The sequence below is a fragment of the Emydura macquarii genome, unplaced genomic scaffold, assembly GCF_026122565.2.
Source record: "Emydura macquarii macquarii isolate MOO-44397 ecotype Brisbane River unplaced genomic scaffold, CSIRO-AGI_Emac_v2 contig_2924, whole genome shotgun sequence".
NCBI classification, from domain to species: Eukaryota; Metazoa; Chordata; order Testudines; family Chelidae; genus Emydura; species Emydura macquarii.
This window is the reverse complement of record NW_027133061.1, coordinates 3154230-3179431: the sequence shown is the minus strand read 5'-3', so window position 1 is coordinate 3179431 and position 25202 is coordinate 3154230. Positions and strand designations below refer to the sequence as shown.

The 25202-nt window shown below is 38.6% G+C and overlaps 1 protein-coding gene across 3 annotated transcripts in view; it reads right to left on the bottom strand.

Annotated features, from left to right (window-relative positions):
• Positions 1–1493: 1493 nt before the first annotated feature.
• RPRD2 (regulation of nuclear pre-mRNA domain containing 2) overlaps positions 1494–25202 on the bottom strand; it is a 40480-nt gene continuing 16771 nt past the window's right edge. The window contains exons 3-12 of one of the 3 annotated variants that reach the window (XR_010924087.1): positions 17930–18030; positions 16377–16454; positions 14951–15003; positions 13849–13975; positions 12030–12205; positions 10882–11167; positions 10215–10475; positions 9394–9597; positions 5132–8424; positions 1494–1755 (exon numbers count right to left, since the gene is read on the bottom strand). Coding sequence is in view for 2 of the 3 variants with exons in the window: in XM_067569400.1 (XP_067425501.1) it covers positions 5702–8424; positions 9394–9597; positions 10215–10475; positions 10882–11167; positions 12030–12205; positions 13849–13975; positions 14951–15003; positions 16377–16454; positions 17930–18030 (4009 nt within the window). In the remaining variant the exon portion in view is untranslated. Of the gene's footprint in view, positions 1756–5131; positions 8425–9393; positions 9598–10214; positions 10476–10881; positions 11168–12029; positions 12206–13848; positions 13976–14950; positions 15004–16376; positions 16455–17929; positions 18031–25202 lie in introns of those variants that run through there. The other 2 variants (XM_067569400.1, XM_067569401.1) reach the window with 2 other exon arrangements.

Sequence of the window (25202 nt, the reverse complement as noted above, 5' to 3'; positions counted from 1 at the left end):
CCATTTAAAAAGCCCCACAGCTATCTCGTAAAATAAGAAAGCTCAGTATTTAAATCACTGAAGTGCAAACATGGCACCCTACCCTGAGCTGGTTTGAGGTAGGTCTGAATAGAAAGAAGGTAAATAGAAAATATTTGCATAGCAGGACTCATCTCAAGAGCAGATAAAGATTCAGGAACACCCACAGAGCTGGGGAGGAACCAATGCCCCTGACGCTAGAGGGTAACAAGTCACCTGCCCTACATCAGAGTGAAGTGACATTTCTCATTGGAAAGGACTTTTTGAAATCCTCACAAGATGAGGAACAGTACCAAAATCAATTAGATGAAATGGAGGGAGGAAAATGGCCGTTTGAGATGGACAAGGAAAGTAATGGCCCTTGTTTTGATGGATGCTAAAGGGTGAGTGGATGCAACACCTCAGCAAAATGACAAATTATACTCCTATTAAGCCTGACAGGAACAGAGGGCTGAGCAGGATCTGGCATACTAGTAATCTGATCAAGTTTTGTATGACATCAAAACAAGAGAAGCTTACTTTTCAGACACAAGGGGATTGAAGTTGAGTGTCTACTACTTTAGAGATTGAAAAAGCTATACTAGGCTTATTGAATTCAGAAGTATTCTACCTGAGTCACAAAAAGCTTGAAGGACTTGGGGTTCCAAATGAAAGAAAGTACTAAATACAGAAACCAGCATATTTCCAAAACTAGGGGCTAGTATATCTTAGAGGCAGATACTGAATTAGAAGTGGCCTGTTGGCTTATTGTTGTATCGATTCCTACAGAGGAGCATGAGTTCCTCATTTAATCTTGCCCTGCTCTCAAGAGGATTTATAACCTTCCCTGAATAGCTATTCCACTAGCTAAATGATCTTTACAAAATGACATGGACATAAGTTTAGATGCAAAAATTTTAGCTTAGAAATTAAACAGGTTTCCTATTCCGGAAACAAATTTCAAATGAGAATTCCTTGTTTATGTACAACTTTGAAGCACCTGGGAGCCAAAATATTACTACATTCTACTATTGTATTAGAATGCAGTAGGCTATTCTCATTGTGCATGCTAAGTGAAATGCAAAGATTAGCCAATCTGCGTAAGACAAAAAGTAAATTCACTGTTTAAAATTCTTTCCATTTTAATAATCTAAGTTGGCCTAGCTAAATCAATTTGTTAACATTGACCATGCACTTGTGAAGTTACTAAAAATTATACTTTAAATTTCTTCACATCATTGCTTCTTGTGCTATCCAGATATAGCCTGAAAGTGAGGTGCCAGCAGTAATCACTGAGAACAGCTTCTCTCAAGGCTGTGTAGCCAGCTGTTCCATCCCCCAGCCAACAAAAAAGGACTGGAAGCCAAAACAATCCTGAAAAAAAAAAAACCACCACCCTTCAAAATTATTTACATGACAGAAGAGAAGAGTATGAACAAGAGGCCAGTAGCCAGTAAACTGGTGCAAAGATCTTAGTCTTTTGAAAGGAAACCACACCAAGTAAAGTACACTTTATTAATACGCAATACAAAAATAAATGGGGGCAGGGAAAGTATTGTTGCAGCCCACATGTATTGGTAGGATATTCCATTTTCTGTGTTTTGCTCTGCTACTTAACAGTAATTTCTGATTTGCCTCCAAACACTGCCTCTATGTACAATTAGAAGAAAAAGCCGTTTTCCAACAGTTTTAAATTTCTTTCAGTCTTCTTCAAAACAGGGTCACGGAGCCTGAGATGCAGGCAGATTCTGGCAGATTCTTTTAAAAAAAAAAAAAAAAAAAAAAAGAGTAAAAAAGGGTCATGCCACACTAACCCTCAACTGGTAATTCAGCGAAGATGAAGTAAAAAAGCCTGGCTGTTGTCCTAGACCGCAAATGTTCAGCATAAAACCGGTGTTCTCTCTTCAGCCCAATATTTTGGTCATTTTCAAGCATAAGGCAATCTTACACCCCCTGTACACTCAAATAGAGGTTCTACTTAAAAAAGAATATCAAAACATTAGAACTAGTTATTTTATTAAATGTATTAATACACATTTCAAAATGATCTGCAGTTTTATTGTTGCTTCCTCTAATGCATGTTGCTTTCTCCACACGGAACACTTGAGAATATAAATCCAACATATCCAATTAATCTTAACAGGCACACAAAAAACGCAGCCAATATTTACAGCAGTTTTGAAACAGCACTGCAGCTTATTTTTGAATCATTAATTTCAGAATATGATAGTTTATTCTGCACTTTTTAAAAAAAATTACCATTATTCACATTATCTAAACAGGTTTCTCACACCTGAACAATGTTTTATGGGTAAAGAGTCTCTAAACGTATTTAGATCACAAAGTCAGCCACAGCTGCAGACCCTCCCCTCTAATATACAACGCACACCACAGACTACTTGGAATTTTTCCAGAGGCAGGAACGCATACTGCATATCTGAGGGAACAGTAGAAATCTAAATGGTGCATACTGGTAAGTCTCGTGAGAAGAATATCTGTATTACACTAATAGAAGTCTAGAATAGGGATACATTTTAAGTGTTTATAAACTCTCGTAAAATTTAATTCTGACTGCCGTTAAGCTGTACCTGTGTAATATTTTGTTTGTCCTCCTCTCAGCGTTTCTAGAACAGCTGGAGTGAACACTGAAGGCTGTCAGCAATTTGATTATTTTCCTCTTTATGAAGTTATGTCCTTCATGAGACATACTGTTTCATGCTTTATTTAAAAAATACATATTTATTTCTTTTTCTCATAAGGTGAAATACAAAAGTTCAAGAACGGTTAGGGAGTTTAAATCACAGACAGAGGGAAAAACGCCTTCATGTCCAGAAATAAGGTGTGTGGTTTCTACATATGTACACGTGTCTTCAGTTACTATAGACATTTTGTTTAAAGTAACAAGCACAGAATAAAATGAAAAACCTCAAACAAAAAAACATGGAGCTTTCATCATTAAAATATTGGTTGGTTTGTTTGTTTTTTTTTTACAGTAAATTTTTTTAATCGGTCATTTTACTTTTCAAATACCCAAAAAGCCACCTCCATGAGAAAGTAAGCCACTCCCCAGGCATATCAGATGGCATGGAGAGTAGTTCTTAGATGGTGCCACCATTTGATTTTAATAATTCTTTACTTTGAAATCACCACTTTAAGCACGAGCAGCAGAAATAATTCACATTCTTTTATTCTAGAGGGATATATTTTTCTAGTCAGTATTGGTTCCATTCTTAAGTCAGAACCTCCTGTGTCCTTTCACCCCTTTGGTTTCCTCCAACAAGTTGTCCTTAAGCCATGACTTCCCTGTGACTGTCCTTTCAAACCAGGATATATATTAAAGCAATGGGATTGTGTAGTTTAGGTTTGAGGCAAATGGAATGCCAGGCTGGTACTGAAAGCTTCATTTAAAATGTTCCAGTAGAGCAAAGAAGTTAGGCTAAGCTATGTGTCATTTCCAATATACATCAAAAGCTGTGAAATGTTTTCAGTTTTTGTGCTAAAGATTAATATTAGACTAACAAATATCCATGTGCTACAAATCCTAAAATGTAAGAATTGCATGGCTAGACTTTGGGAATATAAAGAAATGAATGATGGCATAAACATTCTTCCACCTTGGGTTGTTTTGTAGTGAGCACATCTATTCTCACAAATAAGAAAAATGATCAGACATTCTGAGTGCTGATGTATAGGGAACTGAATTATATCATCTTACTTCATATCCTAGGATAAGTATATATCCCATGAATGCTCACATCTTATTACGTAGTTTTCCTGCTTTGTTTTTACTTTCTGAACATTTTACTTAACATACACGAGCTACCCTCATAGTAATACTTCAGGTTGGTTATCCATTCAATAATCCTATTGAAGGTTCACTGAAAGGAGCTGCGGTGTCCAAAGAGAACAGAACTCAGAAGTAACAGAAAAGGAATAAATACCATTAAATTCACCAAAAGTTCAAACGCTCAATGTTTGCATGAATTTCACATGCAATTAGTTTTTCAGGAATTCTGATTAACTGAAACTGAAAAAATCCATGCAACTAGGTGCACCATTCTAGGATGCTGCCTAAATCAACCTCCCCCCCCCCCCCCCCCCCCCCCCCCCGGACCAATAGCAGCGACATCTGCTGCAGACTGCAAAATGAAGTGGAACACACATTTTTGTTCTAAGATTAGAAAACTAACAGAGGAAGGTTTTTATGAATTGACACTATAACATCATCATTCTTTCTGTAAGCCCAGGGCAATTCAATAAAATACACCCATACAACCTTCCAATTCACTTGTGTATGCAAATATAATCATACATATTATATATATATATATATATATATTAAATAAAACACACAGCCCAAGCACAAACAAATGCTCTGCCATTTTCTCATTTTGTAGTTCTTTTATATAGCTATTTCCCCATACCTTTATCGAACACTAATATGTTGTATTCTATTCACTAAAAAAAAAATCAAATAAAATTATTCCAACTCCACACAAAGTCCTCTATGCACATGGCGGCAGAAGTGAGTTTATGAAAACATGTGGGAAGAGAGTTTAGATACTGTTTTCACATTGCTGCATGCAGTTTCTCTCTCTTCTTACATGGGACTATGTGCTTCAAACAAAGCACGAGAGGTATGATTACAAAACGTGAAGAATACATGTAAGTCAACAATGTTTCTTGCAAAAAAGTAAATATAGTTTAATAGACATGGCCTACCTCTGTGGTATGAAGACAAGAAAGAGAACCGATGCTGCGGGTATATGTATATGCAGACACATGTTTTGAATATACACTGTATACATTAAATGTGTGTGTAAGCACAGATTTGAGTTTTTCCACTAGCTACCTCCCTGCATACAATACACTTATTTTAAATGCATTACTTGATTTATATCCAGCAAAATATAACCCTCTTAGTATTTTGAGGCAGAAAGTCAAGGTGGAGATAGGAAGTGCACATACTTTAGAGACTGTTTTCTGAAACCCAACTTAGGAGAAAAGTTCAAGACCCTTGGTGATGAAAGCTGGTCAGTGTCAACCATGAGAAGCAGTTTTTTCCTTTTGCATTTTGAGAAAGGCAGAAAGAGCAAACAGAAAGACTGGAAAACTGACCATATTAGTTACCTACCCTCTGCCTATTCCTATCAGCAAGCTGGAAAATGGCAAGCAGCAAAGAAATGTCCAAGGCTTCATAGTAAAGGACCAACTGAGCATACATCAGTGAAAAAAGTGATTGATTCATCTAAACAAAAGGCACAAGGAAGGGTTAATATTTCTATTGCCACAGGGAAGGCATTGAAAGCTTGGACCCTTTACCTTCCTTAATCAATAGTAGCAACAGAGTTCCTTCCCCCACCTCTTTATTTTGACATGGGTTCAGAGGACTCATGAAGCAAAACAATTTGGTAATTAGCTAAAAATAACATCCCAACATCGAGCATTCAATCATTTTTTACTACTGGAGGTTTTATTTCAACGGCAATACTCTTCGGAAATCTCTTATTTTTTGTTAAAACATTTTTCTAGAGTTATGCCAACTGGATGGCTTAAAATAATAAACAACCAAAAAAAGTACAGAACATATTTAATTTAGAAAAATGTTATGGGGCTATTTAGGGAAAAACAAAAGTGAAAGCGCTACTTCCACTGCTCTCTAAAATATCCAAAATACCTTCACTTACAGAGACACACGTTTGTTTCAGTACCTGGGAGGAAAGAACGGACGTTTTGGTGCAAAGAATGGAGGGCCCCTTGCAAAAGGTGGCCGAGGCCTTTTTAAGCTGTGAAATGGGTCCCTGTTTATGAAAGGTTCCCTAGGCCTAAAGTCTGGTCGTGGGTTCCTAATCATCATTCCACTCCGGTTTACATTGTCTCTATGAGGTGGACCAATGGGAGGAACGCTATGGGATGGCCCAAGCTGATCTCTCGAAAGGGAAGTTAGGCTTATGTTTTCTCGAACCCGACCAAGGGGCGGACCACCGTGGTCTCGCTGAGGTGGGGCCACATGGTCCCTTGGTCCTGAATGCACATTAAAATGCTCTTTTATAGTTCCTTGATGAATAGTACCGTGATCCTTGGAAAACGTGACACCACTATGTTCCACGGTGAGGGGAGGGGCAGGAAATGGAACGCCACCATGTTCCCCAGAAGGCGGCGGCGGGGTAGGGAATGGAACGCCACTATGTTCCACAGAGAGAGATGGAGGTGGAGGAGTAGGAAATGGAACCCCGCTATGTTCCACAGAAGGAGGAGGAGGGACAGTATGAGGCAATGAGAGTGGAGAGGATTTTTCTTTTGAAAAAGGATTAGTGTGATCCACTGATGACATGTGTGAAGGAACTGAGTGATCCCTAGGAAACAGGCTTCCATGATCCTTAGGTGGAGCAGATGCAGGCCCAGCAGGTGGACCGACTTGTTCCCTCTGAAAAGGAGTTCCGTGCTCTAGGGGAGGAGGTGGTATGTGACGCTCAAAGGCGGCGCTGAAATTATTTGTTCTGAAATTGTTTACACTCTCCTGAAATTGTGGCACGTGTTCTTTGTACTGTGGTTGAAAGCTGGCAATTCCACTGCCAGTACCCATGGTGGGCAGCTCAGTAGCACTCGAGGGCCCGTTATCAAAAGCACTCCCTGTATTACTTAGCTCAAACCAGCCTACTCTAGTTGCCTCTCGCCCGTGTCCTCTATTTCCTTTCCCAAGAACTCTTATAGATTCTACTGTCTGAATTGGTTCTCCTGACATTCCCCTATTGGATGCATTATGGTAACCCAGAGTTTCTATAGGAGCTCCTTTTTCTTCAGTGCTATCAGGCAAGTCTAAACAAGATGATGACACCCTCGTTTCTATACGATAGTGCTCCTCTTGCTGCTGCTGCTCTCCTTTAGAAGTTCCAGCTTGGCTAAGACTCGACAGGTTAACACCATCATGTGAGCTACCTTTAGGAACCTGGCTAAAATGCTTTTCCTCAGAAGGCTTGCGAGATGCATTTTTAAGCATGTTCTTAAACTCAATTGTTGAAGTGGCAGAAATTGAAGAACCTAAGGATTTCTCCGCACTGGATGTGGGTGGTCTACCAGCAGGATTTGAGAGAGTGTTTTGAGGAGAAAAGAGTGATCTGTGGGGAAGTGAATGAGGAGAGTCTGGATACTGTTTCTGTGACAGGCCAGAATGTATCACAGATTTTGATAAATTATTATGATTGGAGTCTGGTGTGAAAAACACATCATTTTTACTGGGTGAAGGGGAACCATCGGATCCAGAGTCATTTGCCCGTAGGCTGTAACTTCCATACATTCCAGGAGATGACGACAGTGGATCACAGCTCTCATTCTGATCAAGAATAGACCTCATAGACTGAGGAAAAGATGACTTCACACTAAACTCCTGTGCTCTTTGACTGTAACTAGACAGCACCGGCTGGTACTCTGCAGTATCGGAAAGCTTACTTGATTTCAAAATGGATTTTGCAGGTTTCTTCTCCAGATTCATGATGGCAGATGGTGGTGGCCCAGAATATTCAAAGTCACGATAATCCTCATCCTCTTGAAAAGATGTGTCTGGGTAAAACTTCTCCTGAGGAGAATCCATTAAAGAAGAAGGTATTTCCATATTGTCGGTGGACTGCTTGTACATACTGGCTGGAGAATCCCTGCCTAGACTGAAAGGCCTATAGGCAGGCACAGAATTAGATAGTTCTTGGGGATATCCATCATCTCTGCTCTGAGGAGGGGACCTTGTGCTACTGGGAGTAGATGATCCAGGACTTATGATCTTTGACAATAAAGACATAGTGTCAACATTGCTTGATGTTGGTTTATCCATCATCTCGTCTTGGGTTGGTGTTCCACTTCGTTCATCACGGACTGGCGTCCCATCCACATTGTCCATAGAAGTGCTAGTAGGACCACGCTGAAAGTCAGATGAATGGCTTTCTGATGTAATGTTGGACCCTATACTGCTTAAAATTGGAATATTCAAGTTTAGACCACTGAAACCAGGGTTTCCCTTTAAAAAATTGTGTATCCTCATTTCCAGGCTTGGAGAGGTGGGTTCTGACTCCAGCTTTGTCTTTGAAATCTCAGAGGACTGACTTAGTGAGGTTTCTGTTGGTAAAAGGGAAGGACTGGTAGGATGGGTACTGGCAAATCCAAGGGAATTTGTTGGTGGTTTAAAACTAGAACTTGAAAGCCCTGGGCTATGTCCAACAGGAGCCTTGTTAACCGAAGTTGAGGAAACCTCAGCAGTAGAAGAATTTGGAGAATAACCAAAATTTTTGGACATAAAAGACTGAGTATTGGAAGGAACATTCCTCCCTTTCATGCAAGGAACAGTAGTATTGGCTGGTGATGCTGAAGTGCTCTGAGATGCAGTTTCACTTGATTGAGCTGTATTTCCAGCAACGCTTTGAAGTAAGGATGACAAACCTGGAGAAAAAAGACAAAACATTTTAATTAGATATTTTAAGAGACAGAGTAACCCTACAACCATTTCAACAGAAAACTGATGCTAAGCTATCATTATTATTGGTTTTAGAGGGAGAGAAGCTACAAAGTTAAATTTCTGAAACAAGCTAACATTTGAGCCAACAAAATGGTTAGATTTTGCCATCTCTACTTATTAATAAATACTAATTACTTTACATTACTGTAGTGCTTTTCATCTGAGGATCTCAAATTGTTTTACCAATATAAATTATAACATTCATCTAAATGACAGAGGTATCATGTCTGCTAGTTAAGCAGAGACACGGAAGTGATGTTATTAACCAAGATCATACAAGCATAGTACAGGAAAAATAAATCAGAAACCTAGGAGACCTTTGCTCCTAAATCTCCTGCTTGAACCAACATAACAAATGCCCTCACACTGCAAGGAAAAGAATCCAAGAGGCACTCACTCTTGGGTCTTCTGCTCTGCTAGATTTTTTTCCGGTGCAACATAAGATTCCAGCAAACACATACAATACAATTACTTGGCTAAATGGAAAACCAGGGCCCAAGTCCAGCAACTAAACATATTAACAATATTTGCTTACCGTGCAGCAACAACAACAAGCTTTAGTCATAAAAGTTACAACTAATTAAGCAAATATAAAATGTTCCAGCATGGTATCCACACCATCTGATTTTAATGGCATTTTGAAAAGATTTTTAAAATACCGAAAGTATAGGAAAACACTCACCAAATCTGTTGCAAAATTGACTTGCCCATCCCAAATACACTACCTCGCAAAAGGTAACTTGCATTTGGAAAAAGTATTATATGCTACAAACTAATTTCCTCCCCACTAAATTCTTGTTTCATGAGCACACAGTTTTAGTACTGATTCTGCCGTCCAAATATATATGCTAACTGTTTATTTAAAATCCACTCCTTTTGCACAATATACTTACCTTGCAATGTTGGTGCTGTCTGGGTCTGGGTTTTGGAGAGAACTGACAAAATGCTTTCAGGAGTTATTTCAACTTTGGAAAGAATATTTGCTAATGGATTTTGAGGACCTGATGGAGTCCCAACAACAGGAGTCTTCAGGCCACTAGTAAGAGTTGTGGGGCTCGTTGGGGTTCCTGGGGAAGGTCTTGATGCAGGACTGACCCCTGAGGTGAAAACATTTACTGCTCAGAAACACAACATGCTACTTTCAATTAAAACAGTCAATACACTGCTCATACATACTGCTTTGTTAAGGTACAGTTTTCTGGCTAAAATTTTCAACTATTATGAATACCAGTAGAGTTGCAGTAAGGTGCTAGTGTAGACCAGGCTCCTAAGGCTGCCAACATTTAACAGCATCACACAGACCTACATGGCACTGTTAAAAATGTCAGCAGCTGTGGAAGTCTTGTATACAACTAGCACTGTCATCTTCGCTACTGCAGTGTTAACAACAGTAGGAACCCTAGCACAGACATACCTTAAGATCACTAGTGCATAGACTTGGGTAACACCATGTCCTACTTTGAGATTCGACACTACAGTTGCCCTTAAATCATTTAAAATGAGGCATGTTTAAAACTGACATTGAGAGGGTATTTAGCACCAATATGTCACGGCTCTCGAAGTACAAACAAACTGAACTACAATATAATGTTTTAGTTCTAAAATGTTAGAAAAGCAAAAAAATCTGAACAACAAAGTTATTGTATTTACAATGCAGAATTCCATCTCTGCTGAAAAGCAACACACAATCACAACTTGCAATTTAGATGCTCACCTGTATTCTTCATAACAGAAGTTAAGCTGCTAAGAATGGAGCTGATCTTTGCCAGGTCAACATTGGCAAGGTTTGGCAGACCAAGTGCCGGCGATGGAGGAACAGGCACTGTGTTCACTGCTTTAGGAGTTGGAGGAGTCTGAGCAGGAGCTGTTACAGTGACTGCTGCTACACCAGCAGTAGTGGGCGTTGCTTTTGGGATACTTTCAGTCTTTGCTGGTGCTGAAGAAGGAACAACCTGTTTCTCCTTCCTCTCCTCCACTAATTCAAATATAAAAAGAGAAAACATTGAATGTTCTATCTGCCCCACAGGATTCTTTTGGCTACAGGCTTCTCAATATGTCCCAGATTTAAAACAAAATAATTTAAAGGTTCAGAGGAAAAGCAATTTTTCATGCCCTTTACTGACCTGTTAGAGTATGTAAGGATGGCCTCATGAAGAGGGGGGGTTTTATGCTTGTTTCTTAAATAAGGAATATCTGGTCATGACTTCCCTGTTTTTGCTGGAGGACTGCAAAACCCGAGCTGCAGTATTCCCAGACCAAAGAAAGCTTCTCATCATCCTCTTGATCCTACATGAGGTCTGGAAAAAGCTGTTTTGCCTAGAAAGTTTTATACTATCCACAAATCTTTTAACCCATTTTACTGCTACTTGCATAGAACATACCAATAATTTTAGATGTGTCATCTTCCACATCAGACAGTTCCATGTCTTCCACATCCCGATTATCTGCCACAGGTTCTGGAGACACAGACTTCTCGCTTTCCGCTGCTGGAGACTGAGTGTCATCCTCTTCCCCCATTCCCTGGAAAGGGGACTCAGAACCAGTTGGAGATGGTGCATCCATACTTGGAGAAGGGACAGGAGACTCTTCTGGATCAGGAAGCGTTGCTTTCAATTGATCTAATTTTTTCTTTAGGTTGCTCACTCTATTGGCAAATGTTTTATAAGCCTAACCAAAAAAAAAAAATTACTTAGCTTAGTATTCTTTATAAAGAAGGAAAGGTAACATACCTTTGAACCATTTCTATAGTATCAACAGCAGCATATTCCTCTGGAAAGCCGATTCAATTCCCCAATCATCTCTGCCCCTGTATTAAATATTTCGCTTTTCAATATGGCTTGTAGAGCAAACATCTCAGAAGGGATATTCATGTGACAACTTCTTCCATTTACTTAACACTTTTACTGGAAGAATCTTTTCAAATCCATCATTTTTGTTACAATGCTTCAAGAAATGACAAAAAACTTCAATACCCAGAGATCAATCTCAGATCTAGAGTACCATCAAAGGTGTTCCAGTTCCAGAAGTTAACTTTACACGCAGCCTAACGAATCAATCTTTTATTTTTTTCCACATAGAGAGACTTTGCAAAAGATGTAAGAAAAATGGTAGGTCAAATTATGAGCCCCCCATCAACCTTAACAGCATCTAATTATCTCATTAGCTGACCATCATTTCTGCTCTCCTTTTAAACCATTTGTGCTATAATCTCATACAATTTCTACTTCATTCATTAGTACACTGAGATTTTTATCAATCATTTTTCTAGTAAAGAGTTTAACAAATGCAGGTAAACCTTGGTTATCTGCTTAGCTCAGGAGGCATTTTGGAAATTTGGACTAAATAATCCGAGTTTATCTTCATTAATACAAATCCCCAAATATTAGCTTTATTAGGACACTAATGTGACCCAATGACTTAATAGATTCTATAATTAACAAACATTTCAATTTGTATTCTGCATTGTGTCTTCTTATTAGTAATTCTGTACCAATAAGATATTTGCTATTGGGGAAAACTTTGCACTTACATTTGCTACCACCTTGACTTCCTTATACTGTGCTTCATAAAAGATACCAGCATTCTCAAGTACTTCAGTCAGTGAAGGGCCATTTTTCACTTGCTTGTCTAAACCATTTACAAATTCTTCTAACTTTGAACTCGCTTCTTCAAATTCCTTGGAGAACTTTTTTCCTCCTGTTTTGTCTGAAAGAGAGAGAATATTAAAGACAAATGACATTATGCTCATTACCTCCCTTGGAATAAACAGAGCTCTTCACACACAGGAGTAATTAATACCCCAGTAAGCTGGTAGATGTGTTTCATAGTTTTTAGCAGGTATTAGTGTAATTACTGGTAATTAAGTCATTGCAAAGACAAGCCAACTAGCAGTCTGTATTCTTTGTTTTCAAATCAGTGATTAGTGATAACATCTAACACGGACTTAATAAAAAAAGAACAAGATCACATTCTATGCACATAGGACCACTTGAATTAACCTTTTGAAATTCTGCTCTTCCAATCACCTAGAGTGAGTAGTTTTGATTTGTTCAGCAGGGCAAGAAAAACATTAGTTATTCAGTTTTCTTTTACCATTATATTGGTAAGACTGTGTTTATGGGCTGCTACATTTTTATGACAGTTTTGAAAGGATGCAGTAACAGGATACCAGATGCCTTTAAAACAATTTTCAATTTTACAATGAAATTTCCTATTCATGTGGGCAACAAAACTAAAATTTGTTTACTCTTCATAACATTAGTTCCAATCCAGTTTACATAGCTTCCTAAATCTTAAATTATTATAGCTTTTTTGAAGAACTAAGGAGCTAATTATTAAATCTGTAATGTTAAGTTACGGACAACTGAATGCATTAAGAAATCTATGCATTCTGAAACACAAAGAAGGTTATCCTCAGAACAGGGTAACAAACAAATCCTGGTAATTTATGCAAAACTTTGTACTTGCTAGCAGCTGTTGTACATAAAGGGACAGATTTACAAAGGTATTAGATTTCTAACGCTGCAGATGGGCACTTTTGAAAACCTCAGTAGGTGCCTATCTGCAACTTTACACACCTAAATAAATACCTTTATAAATCTGGCCCATGGTTCTTATCTCCATGCAGGCTATGTACTAACTGACTAAGTGTTCCGTCCCCTTCTCATAACCAGACTACAAAGGATGGCAGCCTACTTCTGCTATCTGCAGTTATTCCTTTAGTTCAGGCAGTAGAGACGTGCTTTTGATATTCAAGGTCCCAGGTTCAATCCCACAACTGAAGCTGTTACTAACTACATCTTGAGGACAAATACTCTGAAGTTCTGTACTTCAGACTGTAAGGGCACAATGAAAAATGATGTGCATTTTTAAGTTATTTGAAAAATAAAAACATTCAATAAATGCACTGAGAGAACCATATTTTTAATTTAAAATGACTGTAGAAGAATTACAGGATCTACTACACATGAAAACAAGATATTGGGAGACTTAACATTAGCAGGTTGTTGATATTCTCATGACTGAAATCAGAAATATTTCTGTCCTTTGTGACTTATGAAATAATACTACAGTAACAGCCAAAAATGCTGTAGTATCAATATTGCAGTAGCATACTGAATCATTAAAGTAGAATACAGAAATACTGTATATTTTAAATAAAAGGAGTTGAAACCTTTGAAAATGTGCTAATTGTGCTTTGACATCATTTAGCATTCTAGAATCTGAAATTCATTACACAATAAGGCAGAAATCTAACCTATGATGTAACAGAGCCCATGAATTACTAAAACTACCGATACATTTTTCTCTCTTTTGATAATATGACTGCCAGTATACATGACCTGTACCTTTTAAGCATTTAAGTGTTTCAGTGCTGCATACATCCACCCTCATGGTGGAAAGCTGCTTCTCTTTCAATTCTATCTGGTCTTCTGAACGCTTATATAACAACAATTCATCAATGAGGGACTGTGGCTGAAAAACAAGAACAGCATTCTCATCACATTCTGCAGAAGAGAAGCCCTAACTTTGCAATGTTAATGTCATGGACTTGTTTTTAAGCAATGGAAATAATTACACCATTGAAAAGCTGTCACTGTATCAAAGCAGAGGCTATTTCACTGATGCTGGAATAAGTTCATTCAGAGAAACATATGGTTTAAATTAATAACAAATAGAAGTGAAATGAGCAAGGTGATGATGAGAACTCTGGTTAAGTAGGAGAAAGATTTGCTGGCATAGGTATGTCAGTTAGGAGTCTGGAAAGAAAAAATCACATCCTAACTGACACAGCTGTACAAACAAAAGCCATAGTGTAGATGCAGTTATACTGGTAAAAAGTCTTTTTGCCAATATAGCCAATTCCATTCATGGAACTGTTTTAAACTATAACACCAACCAAAATAACTTTTGCTGGTATAAGCTGCATCTCCACTAGAGGGGTTTGCCAGCATAACTCTACCAGTAAACACTTAAGTGTAGACAAGGCCCTAGTAAGCGTTCCTATATTTAACATACATTAAAACAATGTGCAATCATAATTATATCTGATGGTTACACAAGCTACAGTATTTCACTTTTAGCGAGAAGGCAAACTGCTTCCTTGCAGCAGGTAATTCTAAATGGTTTGAAAGAATTAATTGTCTCTACAAATTATTTTCATAGCAAAAGGGATCTATCCCTATCCCTGGCTCTCTTTCCATGTCCTCTGGTATGAATGTTTTTAAATAGCACGAGCACACATGACATTTCATTGAATAGATTGCAGCCCTGCAGAGCTTACAGCCTAGAGGGCATTATGGGCACTATACAATAATGCACAAATCAACACTGAGGGCTACAGCTTCAAACCAAGCCCCCATGACTCTTGGATATAAACAAAGTAGTCAACCTAACTACAGTCCAAGGACAGAGATTAATGAAAAAGATGTTTTCACTTGCTCAACTTACTCTGAATTCTGCAACAATCTTCGACTTTAGAACAGCTTTTGGATTTGTGGATGCTGTTGGTATAAAAATGCATAAAGAAATTAAGATACCAATACAAAGATTAAGTACAAACATTCAGTATCAACTGCAATCAAAATTCAGAAGACTGCTATTTCAAAAACTTTTTAACACATTTCTATGCAAGACATACACAGATTGCCATTTCATTGCATTTCCCCCTCCACACAGATGTCACTCCATGTTCTATCTGCCTTTCAGACACGTTAGAGCTACAATTTAGAAGCCAACAAGTCAGACTGTAGTTTTCCCATTATTATATATGCACTACATAAACAGTTACTGTGAAAACCTTTTCCAGCTCCATTGTAAAGAAATGTTCTTGCAAAGGTTGATCCACTAACCTTGAGCGCTAGTTTAAGATTTTCTTCTCTTCAGGAAATTATATTACCTGAACTCTAGACAGAGAACTGACCCACTGAGTTTACTATTTCCTTGGGATAATAGATCACTTAACTCCTTTACTTGGACTAACCAATCTCTCTCCTTAAAGATTTCCCTCCCTTATGCTTATCTTCTAATATCTCATTTACTGACTGAGAAACTAAGGGAAAAATATATAGAATCACATTTCATGAGATCTAAATCCATTGGTTACTAAAAAATAGGAAAGAAATGTACAATAAGATGATCACATAAGAAATGCTGCCCCCTTGACCAATTTTGTTCTAGAAAATGATTTTCCATACATATCTTGTGGTTGAATTCTTTCTGGTAATCTAAGCTTCTAACCCTTCAGCTCCCTTTTATTGTCCTTCTAGTCCCAGTAGTCTCGGCACTCAGAGTGGCATGTGCCAATTTTTACATCTAATGTTCCATCATCTTGCCTTCTTGCCAACTCAAGGCTTTTCCAAATTACAGTTATTGCAAGGCTGAAGACTGATACATTATAAATGTGGTTCCAGCTAGCAAACTGTACTCCTGATAGCGTAGAATGATGATTCATTAACTGCACTGCCTCACTGCAAGTATTCCATTGATCCTATAACTAGTTTGCTGGTGAAGATGTATTCCTGAACTTGAAGAGAATGTCATGTTTCACTGCTGCCAATGTAAATGGTTATGTCTGTCTTCTCTTCATCTCTGAATAGTCTAACGCCAGTTTCCACAAAGTTCCACCAGATCTTTTATCTACTGTTCATAATCTTTGCTCTCTAAGTTTTATTCACATTTCATTCCTTTAAAAAGTGATTTTCTAGCAGCAACTCCTTGGTGTTTTACACATCAGTAAGGAGCGTCACAAGTCTGGAAGATACATGGTTGCTCATATTTTGGGCCAGGTACTTTGCCAGTTTTGTGCTAGTCTTTCTTCTGTTCCTCAAGAAGGCATTTTTAATATTAGTTCAGATAGTTCACATTGTTTCCTTACTTTGAGATTTCTTCCATGGCTTATTCGGTTGTTTGTTCAGAGTTTCTTTCAGCTGCTTCTGAGTTTTGAAAGTGGTACCTGGAAAACATTTCATTTTTTGCAGTCTGGTATTATGGGATTCCTTTAAAGATCTCTGGTTTTGGTTTCATATGGTTGCATGGTAAAAGATTAACAGAAATTTGTTTTAAAATCCACAAACCAAATTTCCTAGATGAGCTGTTGAATGCCCAAGACAAACCAAGTTTACTCAGGAATACAGCAACTTCTACGATGGTCATTCTATTTTTAAAGCAAGTTTCTGCTCACCTTTAAAAGAACAAAGGATTCAACAACGACAGAGATGGAAATAATTTGCTCTTTAAACTCTCGGACAATGACTTATTTATAATTGGCCAAAAAAAGAAAATAGGAAAGCAACACATTTCAGGATAAACAGTAAGGTATGTTGTTTGGTAGTTTAAATGAGCATTTATTTATCCAGAGTCTAAATTAAAAAGACTTGCATCCCACTGAAATGTTTGTTGCGAGACAGCATAATAAATATTTATTAAATCAAATTTAGAAGTGAGCTGAAATTTTTTTTTTTAAATTACAAAAGGTGTATGAGATTCCAAATCATTAATAGAACATATATATATATATATATAGACTTCATTTTTATGGATTTTAAATGTTTAATTGAAAGTCTTTTCATCCACCAAGAAGCAAGTACAGGGGTTTTGTGTTTCTCCTGTAACTACTACTGACACAATCATATAAAAGCCACATCTAAAGTGGCTGTCAATAACAATCAGGAAAAACAGAAACATGAACTCATCTTCTTCACAATCAGAAAGAATAGATTTTCCATTATTTAGTTTTACTGTGCATGCTGCTTTCAGTTCATATTTGGAATCTCAGGATTTTAAAAAAATATATTTACACAAGTGTCTGAGGACTTTTAAACTATTCCATACGCTAATCAGTGTTTCCATATTTTTTCCCTATATGGTAGATGTATTACCAATAACATTCAACCTTATTACTACAATCTACAGAAAGAAAATGGAAGAGATTATTTTTACTCTGCTCTTCTGTTCTTTCCGGGATGAATCTTAGTATCAGCTGAAGTTTCAGATGTAAAGTCTGAATATCCCAAAACCTCAAACTATAAGGGGAGGAGTCAAGGACACAAATTCCATACAGTTAACACCTAGCTTCAGTGTAAGCATGATGCTCAGAACTCCGTTCGGACAAAGAGCCACCTTAAACATAATATAAACTTGCTATCAACTGGTACAACAGCAATTAACACTATACTTAAAAATTAAAGGATTTAACATTGCCTTTATTTAAATGGAAGAATTGTGTGGCAAGTAATTATTGCAAAGCTCATTCATATTAACCTACTATCTTTGGATTTTTTTAATTCCTGCAAATGTAGAAAGAGCAATGAATGCATTTAAACAGTGTTTAATGAATGTTTTATTTTATTGACTTCAGACTATTTAAACACTACAAACACATACTAAATTAGCTCACGTGTTAGGAAAGGCAAAAGATAAAGGACTTACTTAAAGCTTCCTTTAGTGCCACAATGGTCTCTTCAGGGTATACATTTCTGTCTTCCCAGATTTTAAAGATTCTTTCTATAGATTTAGAGACTGATGGATCCCTGAAAAGAAGGGCATAAAACATTACTGTGTTTTCACAGTGTAATTTTCTATTATTCTACAATGGAAAACTGTATGCTAGAAGTGTAATCCCAATGCTAAAGAAAAGCAAAGTTCTAAAAGATCTTTTCGATATGTCAGCCTGTGTGTAGGCAAGCCCCAATTCAACAAGCTACCTAAGCACACGCATAACTTTAACCATGAGTAGTCCCACTGCAGTCAGTGGAGCTATTCTTATGCTTAAAATTATGCATGGGCTGAACTGGCAGAGGCCAGCACATAGAAAACTAGCAATTCTATCCTGAACAAGATAAATTATTCTCCACGTGGGAAAACTGCCTGATCTAGATATTATGGAATAGCTCCCCGCCAGGACACACTATTCTGGAATAAAAGGGACTATTATGGAATAATTAATTATTCTGTTTGCAAAATACAGTAACTATTCCAGAATAAAATCATTTATAATCCAGAAGAGTTATTCCAGAATAGCTAAATTACATCAGGATAGTTATTCTGAAATAGCTATGCCCTTGAATTTCCCTCATGTAGACAAGGCCTGGTACTACTATACTCCGGAGAACTCTAGTCTGAGATCACATAGCCTCCTTTCTGTGCTCTAAGAACCAGTTAGTTTTGGAGGTTTTGCAGTTCCATCCATGAGGAACAGTGTTGTAGTTGGGTGAAATGGGTAGAAACATTTTACCACCATCTCAAGATCAATTCCTTCTCACACCAGCTGTCTTATCTCAGTGACTTCTGATTCAAGGGTAAGTTGACGGGAAAGTGAATAATCTACAAATAACTACTCTCAACGTATATAGATACCACACTTGAATTAATTCACACAATTCTCTCTCTTTAAGACATCTCACAGTATCTCTTGTACATGTAGCATGGTAAAATCAGTCTGGGTAACAATCCAGCTAAATGTAAAGTTATAAAATACATTGAATCAAAAAGCAACATACATTGTAAAAAAAAATCCTACCATGCAACTTGAAACAAACAAAAATAAAGGACACCCTGAAACAGACAATTAGAAGATATTTGGGGAGCTTTTAGTCATCCTTAAAATTGACACCTTCCCATTTCTCAAAAATGGAAAGATATTTTTTAAGATTCAGGTTCAACTGTCAAAAGCTGGCCAGGGGCTCCTATTACTTCAAGAAAAGTCCCATACAAGCATCCAAGGGCTGAAGTTGATCCAGAGCTTGAAAAATCTACTCCCTCAAAGTTAGTAGAAACCTTTTCCAGATAAGTACCACCAACTTCTGCAGAATAGCTCTCTCACTCTCTTTAAATTAAGTTTTGTGGCTCTTACAGTTGAAAATACAATCTTCCAAATGTGAACAAATATTCATCTAAATCAGTAGACAGACACCTCCAATGCTTCTGCCCCCTTCAGACCTTCCCAAACTGCAAGCAGAGTGAATTTAACAAAATTTGGTCCGTTTCACAGATACTTCCCAAAACTCTGTGGGTTACAGTGAAATTGTCAAGTATTGGCTAAATTTCTTTCTGCTGCTATTTGCAGAGTTTAAAGCAGCAGTGTAAACAGGCACTGGAGCTGTTCACTGGGGAGGAGGACCCAAAATACAGAGGCTGGTGAGGGACAGATTAACAAAGACTCACACCAGTACATTTGCAAAAGCTAGAGGAGTTCTGGGGTAGAAAGTAAGAACAGTAAGGGGAAAAAAGCATCTCCTCCAGCAGTCAGAGGACTTGGAGGAACAGGCTTCAAATTTCAGAAACCTATTAGTCACAGGTCACAAAAATAATCCAAACAGCCTTTCCTAGCAGCTTCAGAGGGAGAGGGAACTGGCTTGGTTCTTCCACCTGGGCAATAGGGCCCTTCATTGTAGTTTAATAATTTGGCAAATTTTTCTAGGAAGTGGGCATCGATGGGTGAGATCAGTGGGATAAATTTAAGTAGTATTTAGAGTACTCTGGGAGAGAAATGGGACAGACAAAATATAGGGAGGGAGTTAAAGAATAATTACTTAGGCAAAGAGAAAGATACAAAGGGGTGGTGGAGAAAGAGAAAACAAAACTTTAAATAACTGAAAAAGGCTACAACGGTATCTATTATAAGATGGAAAGAGTAGAGTGAGACAGATAAAGTAAATTACATTTTTAGAAATGAATAAACATTACAATTAAATACAGCTCACAACACACCACATAGCTGTTACATTCCCTTAAATGACAGTAGAGATGACTTGGAGGCCTACCGCCACAGGCATTTTTCACAGAGGCTAGTAGGCTCAGTCTTCCAGCTAAAGTATAGGGTAATGATTTTTAACCCCTAACAGAATTAAAAGTCCTCCTGTCAGTGACTAAACTGAGATGCAAGTATGATAGAAGGAAGGTGGTCAATAATGACAGAATTCACACTTTAAGGAACAATACCAGAGATGATCAATTTCCATAGCTGACCGAAAAGATACAGGAGGCATTTTAAGCAGCTTTTGAAAGACAAAAAGAATAGCTTCACTTTCTCAGATTCATGAACAGTGATTTCTTTAAATTACTGTCGGCTTTCAGGAGAATATAGTACACTTAAGAACTATAAGACAAACACTTAAGACAAACTTATTAGAGATGGTTCAATATATTGTTTCTGCTTCTTCAACACTGACATTGTGACAAATTCCACACTGATATCGAGAGCTATAAATTGATTCAATGTGATCAGGCCTAGCCTGGCCAGGAATCCAATGTTAACACATTTAACAGAAACAAAGTCACATATTTGTCAAGGCCAAAAGAAGTTTTAGGAAGTCTGTGCCGTCCTCTGTGAGCACAAGACAAGAATTGGAAGCCTGAAGCCATCTGAAAGGTATAAAATTCCTCTAACAAAAAGAAGACACTCATACTGAGATTTACTGCAAATTCTCTACACCAGTGGAGAAAAGCAGGAATTTCCCTTAAATGTCAATGACTTCTCAAGATCCTTCCTTAAGCCAGGGTGCTGGTTGGGACTAGACAGAACTCTCTAGGGCTACATACAGAGAAACGTGAAACAACACAGCCAGAAATAAAAATCCCTCCCCTACCCCCTCACAATTCCTTGAATCAATACAAAAATGCAGGGATAAATAAACTGTTCCAGAAACAACATGGGGAAAAGAAAAGCAAATAGTAGCACCCAGTCACTCATTAGCCACTACAGGGAGTAGTGTTCCTTTCAAAGTAATCTTAATTAAAGATCATGTACACAGGCTCCAATGGCAAAACAGTAAAAAATTTCAACTGGCCACATGAGCCTAGAGCTGCTCAGCACCTAGGTAGAAGTAATTACCCTAGAGAACTTGGGAGATGAGAATAATAAATTGTCTAATTGGAAATACAAAACTAATTGCAAAGGAACCTTAGAGGCACTTAGCACCACAGCATCTCTCAAAACTCACTGTAAGTGGGATAAATCATACACATTACAGTAGTCATCCCACCTCATATTTTAAAATACTCTGCCCAGGTGCTTCATAGGGCTGGAAGGGACCTCAAGAGATCATCTAGTCCAGTCCCCTGAACTCATGGCAAGGTGAAGTAATATCTACACCATCCCTGACAGGTGTTTGTCTAACCTGCTCTTAAAAATCTCCAATGACGGAGATTCCACAACCTCCTTAGGCAATTTATTCCAGTGATTAACCTCTCTGATAGTAAGGAAATTTTTTTCCTAATATCCAATCTAAATATCCCTTGCTACAGTTTAAGCCCATTGCTTCTTGTCCTGTCCTCAGAGGTTAAGAACAACAATTTTTTTCCCCTCCCTCTTTGTAACAACCTTTTATGTACTTGAAAGCTGTTATGTCCCCTCTCAGTCTTCTCTTCTCCAGGCTAAACAAACCCAGTTCTTGCAGTCTTGTCTCCTAGGTCATGTTTTCTAGACCTTTAATCATTTTTGTTGCTCTTCTCTGGACTTTCTCGAATCTGTCCACATCTTCTCTGAAATGTGGCACCCAGAAATGTACACAATACTCCAGTTGAGGCCTAATCAGCGTGGAGTAGAGGGGAAGAATTATTACTCGGGTCTGTCTTACAACACTCCTGCTAATACATCCCAGAATCAGGTACACTTTTTCTGCAACAGCATTACACTGTTGACTCATATTTAGCTTGTGGTCCGCTATGACCCCCAGATCCCTTTCCACGGTACTCCTTCCTAGGCAGTCATTTCCCATTTTGTACATGTGCAACTGATGGTTCCTTCGTAAGTGGAGTATTTTGCATTTGTCCTTATTGAATTTCATCCTATTTACCTCAGACCAATTCTCCAGTTTGTCCAGATCATTCTGAATCATAATCCTATCCTCCAAAGCACTTGCAACCCCTCCCTATTTTTCATCATAAACTAATATTCAGTGCCAAGAGTGGTCGGAACAGCATAAATGGAAGGGACATTGATGCACTATGCCACTGCTACACTGATCACCCTGCACATTAAACCTTTCAAGATCCATGGACCTGCACATGCCTGTCACATGCCCAACAACAACTGTGTGGGTGAAACCAGACATTCACTACATTCTCGAATGAACTTACACAGGAAGACGATAAAGAATAAAAACACCCTATCACCTGTGGGTGAACACTTTTCACAAAGCCATCACTGTATGACCTATCAGCCCTCATCCTCAAAAGGAAACCTGCACACCACGCTTTCAAAAGATAAGCCTGGGAGCCTAAATTCATTACTCTGCTAGGCACTTAAAATCATTTACCAAACAGAAACATTGGATTTATGACTTAGTACAACCATCTGTAACCCACTAACCCTCTCTTTTGGCCAGATTGTAGGTGTAAAAGGGCCTATGGGCTGTTAACAGGCCTCTCTACCTGGAATGGTCCCGTAAAATATGTGCTAACTACTTATGCTAAACAATATATTCCACCTTGCATTGTGCTGTGACACTGGGAGTATCTTTCCCAGACCTGAGGAAAAGCTCTGTGGCTCAAAAGTTTGTGGTCTTGCCTACACTATAAAGGTAAGTCGACCTAGCACTTATGCTGGCAAAACTTTTGTCACTCGGTCGTGAAAAAACACACCCCAATTGACAAGTTTTGTTGGCATAAGAGCTTGTGTAGCCACGTTAGGTTGACGGAAGAGAACTTTTCCGCCAACGTAACAAAACCGCTTAAATGAGTGGCAGAAGCTATGTCGGTGGGAGAACATCTATTGCCGACATAGTGCTGTCCACACAAGCGCTTATGCCAGCAAAACTTATGTCACCCGCTTGGTCTACAACTATAACTTAGGTCAACTTAACTACATTGTCCAGGATGTGTGAAAAATTCACACATCTGAGAGACATAGTTAAACTGACCTAATCCCTGGTATAGACTCTGCTAGGTTGACAGAATTCTTCCATTGACCTAGCTACCACCTCGAGGGGTTGGGTTAACTACAGTGAGGAAAAAATCTCTTCCATCGCGGTAGCAAGTGTTTCCACTATGGCTCTGCTGCACCAGTGTAGCATCTGTAGTGTAGACAAATCCTAATTAGGTTGCATCACCGGGGATGGAGAATACCTTCCTGATTTACAGAGGGTTTAAGTTTAGCCACTTTCCACATTCTGGAAGGCACCTTTTATATTTCCTTGGATTTTGTTTTTGTTTGTTTTCTAACAGTGTCTCAGTCCCCCCATGTACAACAGCCCACATCTCCTCATCCACTGCCTCGGGCTCTTTGGCAATGATTACTCCACTAACAGAATGTACTGGCTGCCTGTTAGTCCCTTCATTACCCCTGCATGATGCCCCATCTCTCTGTCTATCCAGCACAGCCTGATTCTCCCTTCTCGACACAGAGAGGCAGGTGTTGTGGGGACACTTTTTGAAGGAGGGCAGACAAGGAGACTTAGATGAGGGGATTTTTGAGGGACAGAGATGAAACCTCCCCACTATAGCTCCAATTCCTTTTTTCACACACTCTTTCAAATACTATTTCAACATACACACTCCCTCCCTTATTGTTCTGATCCCCCATTTTCCCTCCAAATGTCCAGACCCTTCCCACTGCTCCAACTCCTTCTACATTCCCTCCATCAGAACTACAGCTCTAATGACTCCCACACCCTGCTGCTTTGAACCAAACAGCCCCCCGCACACACCCCTTCAAGCTCCCCAGCACCAGCTCCTCCGTCATCCTTGTCACTCCATGCCCCTCAGAAGCACGGAGGAGTTGTGGGAAGGTGGTGTGACTGCGAGGAGTTTGAGTATAAGATGGGGGCAGGAAAATGGAGATGAAAAGTCCCCCTGCCACATCTGGGATAAGTGTATTAAGCATAGACTCTGCACATCCATCTGCATAGAAGCAGCAGAAATGTGTGAAGTGGCCAATTAATCTCAGTGAGGTGCCGTCAGATGACGGAGCGGGAACACCCCAAGCAGGTGAATACAGCTTGAAACAATAGTTTCAAATGGGATGGCGGAAAATGTGGGGCTGACAGTTTCCTCACTTCTGCAGCACCCCACCCTCATGTTGATCCTCTCTCAGCCTCCCACCACCCCTAATTTTGTAAACTGCTATTTTTTAGGGGGGAGGGGGCTGTATCTTGGAAATCCCTTGCTCAGATGACCTCAAATTTGGATCACTAACACTACCAAACACACGCATGAGCAGAGCAAATTTCAAGATCATTAAGTCAGCATATAGATTGTAGATGGACTATCCTAAATGTTCTAAGTAGAAAGCAATGCTCACACCTATAGCTCTGCTAGAATAGAACAAAGTGGATTAAAAACACATTACCCAAAGTGAATGCATCACAAATATATCCTCAAAAGCTTGGTTATGTTTTTTAAGTCATAAAATCATAGCATTTGGGTTTATAACATAACTGAAAGGCACTCTGGAGGAAGGATAGTCTTGTGGTTAAGGCACAGGACTGGCAGCAAAGTGACAGACATGGTATGATGTTGGCATTCCAGTCACTTAACCTCACTTTACCTCTTTTCACACCCATAAAAATGGGGACAGCACTTCTTTGCTTCTTCACAGGGATAGAGTACCATTAAATAAAATGTTAATGACAAGATGTAGTTAAAAGCAAGATGGAAACTCTCCAATAAAAGTTAAAACAACTTCTAACGGCTCTACCTTTCTGTGAAAATTATTGAGCTGCCACAAAAGACTGGAACTTCACTTGGGGAATGAGTAACAGGA